Source organism: Panthera tigris, chromosome X (assembly GCF_018350195.1).
Source record: "Panthera tigris isolate Pti1 chromosome X, P.tigris_Pti1_mat1.1, whole genome shotgun sequence".
NCBI classification, from domain to species: Eukaryota; Metazoa; Chordata; class Mammalia; order Carnivora; family Felidae; genus Panthera; species Panthera tigris.
In genome coordinates, this window is record NC_056677.1 from 85,966,985 (window position 1) to 85,972,602 (window position 5,618).

Genomic DNA, 5,618 nt, shown 5'->3' on the forward strand with positions numbered 1-5,618 from the left:
TGAATTCTCCTCTCTCCCTCTACACAATACATAACCACTCTCCTAGAGAGCTCTTTTTTGTTCCATTACATGCCTCTCTGCATGCTACATATGCATGCATTGCTCCAGTGCATGCCTTTTACCACATATACATGTATCCATAATAAGTATGTTTGTTTTGCACGTTTTGAAAATTCATATACATAGTGTCATAATGTTTCTGTCCTTCTGGAATGAGCTTGTTCCCTTATCCATTATTTTGAAATACCACCACCCAAAGTTTGTCCTTCTAGGAGGTCTTTCTGTGTGTCCCAGGCCCTTAAGAATTCCAGTCTCATCCCCAGCTCGGTCAGTCCTTACTGTCTACCTGAAACATCCTCACATCAGTGAATTAATGCTGCTCCTACCACAGGTGAAGCTTGAGGTTTCCCCTCATTCATTGCTTGAAATGTGTGGTTCTCAAACATTACTGAGATTCGGTACCACCTGGGTGGACTTGCAACACTGGGACTGCCGGCCCAGCATCAGGATTACCAAGTCAGTAGGTATGGAGTGGGGCCTGAGAATTTGCATTTCTAAAAAGTTCCTGAGTGATGCTGATGTTGCTGGTCCACATCAGCCCAGTACAACCCAGCACCATCTTGTCTCTAGGTAAGCTAGGTCATCCATCAGGTACTTCAAAAACATGCAGTAGGGGCAGCCTTCATCTTTCTTTATATAAATTCTTTATAATTTTGTAATTAATTTGAGGATGCAATAAAAGAACTTAAAACAGGCTTACCAAATGGTTGAAAGTGATTCCTTTCAGTAATAGTAAGGTGGGTCAAAACAAAAAGATACAAAGATAGGTTTGAGTCAGTGTTCTATATCTAAAACCCTGCAGCTTATTCATTTTAAACAGGCTTTCATTTTTAATTTGAACAAATGTTGTCATATCTCTCAAAGGTGTAAAAAAAAAAAAGTGACATCACTTGTTTAGTGATAAACATTGGAACAAAACCAGTGGTGATAAAATTTCCATGGACAACTTAAAACCAGAAAATCTCAATTCATTGTAGAACAAACTCATTGTGGCTTCCTTCGTTCATGCCTTTCTATGCCTTCAAACTGTAGAAGAAATAAGAGACAATAATTGAACTCGATTAAAATGCACCAGTGACTTTCTAAGTCTAAGAATAGGCAATCCTATGTATGTCTGTGCTAACAGGAGAAAACATGTTTTCTTCTTGTAACCCAGACACATGGGTATTAGGGTGATCTTGCACATCTGATGTCCTCAATTCTGTCACACACCAACCTCATCTCCTATTTCCCAAACACCAATAAGGCTTGTCCTGTTTTGTTTTGACAGAACATTCTGGTATTTAGACATTTCTTTCCATTTTAAAAGACTCTTCTCTATCCATAAACTATCGTCTCTTCTTGGGATCCTAGATCTCAAGTCACAGTATCCGTAAAAGGAGAAATAAAGAGCCAAGAACAAAATATGCTGAATGTAGATCAACTTAATTATCAATCCAGAGATAAACAATAATCTTACCATGACTATTGTTTCTTTTTTCTTTTCATTGTCCCCTAAAATATAAAAATTTACAACTGAATAAATGGTTAGGTAAAATCATTAAATGTGGTCCTAAATAAAATTCTTATGATAACCTGTGTAAGTAGTCGCATTCTCAAAAGAATTCTCTCCTTGGGGCGCCTGAGTGGCTCAGTCTAGTGACTGACCCACTCTGGATTTCGGCTCAGGTTATGATCCCAGGGTTGTGGGAGTGAGCCCCAAGTCAGGCTCTGCACTGAACTTGGATCTTGCCTAAGATGCTCTCTCTCTTCCTCTCTGTCCCTCTCCCTCACTCATGCATCTCTCTAATATAAAAATAATTAGGGGCGCCTGGGTGGCTCAGTCGGTTAAGCGTCCGACTTCAGCTCAGGTCACGATCTCGCGGTCTGTGAGTTCGAGCCCCGCGTCGGGCTCTGTGCTGACAGCTCAGAGCCTGGAGCCTGCTTCCGATTCTGTGCCTCCCTCTCTCTCTGCCCCTCCCCCTTTCATGCTCTGTCTCTCTCTGTCTCCAAAATAATTAAACATTAAAAAAAAAAATTAAAAATAATTAAAAAATAAAAAAGAATTGTCTCTTCGTTAGTCTAAGAGAACTTATTTCTCTGGCTAACTGATGAAGGCCCAGCCAGTGTTCATTCAAGTCCCTTTAGCCCTTTGTTCTGGTAAGTGTGGTGTTCGAAACAAACATTGGTCTCTGCCGCCAGGGCTGACACATTTCTCACTTGTAGAAGACTTACAGCTATAACTGAAAGGACTTGTAACTATGAATGAAGTACATTACAGAATGTGCTACATTCTGTAACAATATACATCATTAACATTACACTGTCTGGTAGAACTAAATTTTTGACATTGGTTTTGTTATTTACTTTACTGGGGAAAGGTGTGCTGTTTTGAAGGGACACATGCACCCCCATGTTTATAGCAGTACTATCAACAGTAGCCAAAGTATGGAAAGAGCCCGAATGTCCCTCGATGGATGAATGGATAAAGAAAATGTAGTATATATACATATATACATATATATATATATATGTATATACACACACATATATATATGTATATACACATATATATATGTATATACACACACATATATATATATGTATATACACATATACATACACACACACACACACACACATACACACACACACACACACACACACATACACACACACACACACACACACACAGTGGAGTATTACTCGGCAATCAAAAAGAATGAAATCTTGCCATTTGCAACTATGTGGATGGAACTGGAGGGTATTATGCTAAGTGAAATTAGTCAGTCAGAGAAAGACAAAAATCATATGACTTCACTCATATGAGGACTTTAAGAGACAAAACAGATGAACATAAGGGAAGGGAAACAAAAATAGTATAAAGACAGGGAGGGGGACAAAACAGAAGAGACTCATAAATATGGAGAACAAACTGAGGGTTCCTGGAGGGGTTGGGGGAGGGGTGGGCTAAATGGGTAAGGGGCATTAAGGAATCTACTCCTGAAATCATTGCTTCACTATAGGCTAACTAATTTGGACGTAAATTTTAAAAAATAAAAAATAAAGTTAAAAAAAAAAAGAAATTCAGAAACATAACTGATGTATGTGAGGCACAGTTGGGTGACACACAAAGCTACACACAGATACCTGGGTTCTCAGGGATTGCTCTCTTCTGGGTCCAGATCTTTTTCAGCTTCTTCACTTCTCATCACTTCTCCTTTCTTTTCCTCGCCTCCAGCTTCTTGGACCTCATTATCAGAGCTTTCATATTTATACCCACTGGCTTCATTAGTGAAGAATAATACGGACTTCGGGACCAGAACTTCACGGAAAAAATAGCCCAATTTATAATCGGTGGCCACATCCATTACTCTGCCCTCAGGATAATCAGGAGGATAGAAGTAGGTGAAGAAGGAACAGCTGGGCATCTTCCTAGTGGTTGATACACTTCTTCGGCCCTCACATTTCCGCAGCTTGGTAGTTTTCACGGTGACATTTTCCCCCTCTTTCCAGTAGATCTCACACCCTGTGCTACCGATAATTTCTGGCCCTTTGGAGAAGAAGGGGTCAGAATCATCTGGGTCTGATCGCACTCGGTATGTTTTCGTCAGGACTTTGTTGAAAAAGTATTCGTTTGACTTAAAGATAAATTCTATGGTGAAGCTCATTGGTTCCTCAACTTCCGAAAACTTAATTTTTACATCTTCCAAGTGCTGTAGTACAAGCTCATCATTTCTTCGGATCATCCTACCAAGCATCTTCACATTTTTAAAAGCCATCAACCAAAAGTGAGGTATGCCATCTGCTTGCCCTTTTCCTTCAGGCTCTCTTTCCATTTCCCCCGCCCCGCCTTCCTGAACACCTACTTGCCACTGACATTCGCCTTCTGTGGGCTCATGGATTGCATTGATGATCTCCGATCTCTTATCAAACAGAGGTTGGTAGAAGGCAGCATACTTTTTCTCAAGATCGTGGAGATCTTTATAGAACTGAGCTTCTACTTGCGCATATTGGGCCTGAAGGTTTTTGAGAGCGAGGACCCGCTGCTTCACCGCTAAAGGCAAGTGCTGAGCACTGCCTGCCTTTGAGCTGGGTGCCCCAACAACGGGAGCTGCAAGGGCCTGAGGACGTGACGGCCACTCGCCAACCTGGACCTTGGCGGGTGCACAGGCTCCAGCCTCCCAGAACTCAGAGGCATCACCCAGGGCCTCGTTTTCTTTGACCTGGGCCTCTGCTGCAGGTTCCCCGGCCTTTTGGGATGCAGCCCCCTCTTTTGGTTCCTGCGGCCCCGGCGGCGAGGTGCCCTCTGCCAGGGACTCACCCACCCCGACCTCTGCTTCCTCTCTCGGGTTCTCCTGATCCTGGGGTGCTGGTCCCTCTCCAGGGTCCTGGGATTCCCGGGAGTGGCTGCTGACCACCACGCGGCCTTCGCGGGGCCCAACCAGGACATGGTCGTTATCATGGATACGGTGTAGAAGAAAATGGACCAGAGTCCTGAAGAGGGACCGAAACTGTGCCACGGGGGCCTCGGGAGCACCCGCAGGGAGGACTTGTGGGCCCTCTTGGCCATTGCTGTCTTCCTCCTCCTCTTCAGTCTCTTCCTCTTCCTCCTGACTGTCTTCCTGGTTTTCGTCCTGCTCTTCCGACTCATATTCAGACCCCTTCTGGTCCCCAAACTCAAATTCGAAATCTTGAGATGGGTAATCATAGTCGTCCTCGTCCCCAAACTCGAACTCGAAGTCCTCTTCTTCGTCGTCTTCGTCCCCGTCCTCATCTTCGTCTTCCTCCTTGTCTTCTTCCTCTTCCTCCTCTTCTAGCAGCTTCACAACCCAGCTCTCTTCTGCGGCCCAGGTGGCCTCCTGCCCATCCTCCTCTTCAGGAAGGGCTCTGGAAACCTCTCCGGGAGGCAGGAAGGCCGCACCCTCCTCGACTCCGCCCTTCCCTTCTGAAGGTGACACCCAGAGCCCGAGGGGCCTGGGGTCCTGGCCTGCCCCATCACCAGCTTTGTCCTGGCCACCTAGGACCAGATTTTGCTCCTCTGTGGCAGCCATGGCAGGAGCGACTTGCCAGTCAGTGCCTCAACTGGAGCTTTGACTGGACTGCAGCCACAACTTTGGTGAAAATGGCGTCCGTGAAGTGACTGCCCTCAAGGGGAGGCTGTTGGCAGCAGGGCCTGTGCCGAGCCGGTGGGGGCGGCAGAGAAGATGGCTTCAGAGGACATAACAGTCTGTGAAGGTGCCTGTGGAAGCCCCGCGACACGAAGGGCAGAGGGGCAGCCCAAGGAGCGGCCGAGCCAGACCGCGCCTCAGGTGGCTGTGGACGCGGGGCGGGGGGGGGGGGGGGGGGGGGGGGAGATTCCGTTGGGATGGTGACGGGAGGAGGAACTTGGAAGGGTCAACAAAGGGTCACTTCCCCCATCGCCAGCTCGAAGCTCATTTGCTGAGAAGCAATGACTGACATGCCCAGCGTCCAATGAGTGATCGAGGTCCTCCGCTTCCCTCAAGGCTCTAGTATCCTGTGTTACCCTTCAGTCCCACACATGTCCTCTTCCTTTTAATTCTGTGATTGCAAGCAGA

The 5,618-nt window shown here is 45.8% G+C and overlaps 1 protein-coding gene across 2 annotated transcripts; it reads right to left on the minus strand.

Moving 5' to 3' along the window:
• Positions 1 to 1,012: 1,012 nt before the first annotated feature.
• Positions 1,013 to 5,360, minus strand: LOC122235523 (nucleosome assembly protein 1-like 1). Of its 2 annotated transcripts, XM_042975222.1 has the most exons (3): positions 3,190 to 5,360; positions 1,520 to 1,554; positions 1,013 to 1,086 (listed from the first exon to the last, which is right to left on the minus strand). In XM_042975222.1, exon 1 carries the CDS (start codon positions 5,091 to 5,093, stop codon positions 3,198 to 3,200), a length of 1,896 nt encoding a protein of 631 aa, XP_042831156.1. In that variant the 5' UTR covers positions 5,094 to 5,360; the 3' UTR covers positions 1,013 to 1,086; positions 1,520 to 1,554; positions 3,190 to 3,197. The 2 variants fall into 2 exon arrangements, with proteins under 2 accessions (XP_042831156.1, XP_042831155.1); XM_042975221.1 differs by lacking the exon at positions 1,520 to 1,554.
• Positions 5,361 to 5,618: the final 258 nt, after the last annotated feature.

Excerpts from the sequence above, each read along its gene's own strand:
- LOC122235523 (XM_042975221.1), bottom strand. The coding sequence starts at position 5,093 with ATGGCTGCCACAGAGGAGCAAAATCTGGTCCTAGGTGGCCAGGACAAA.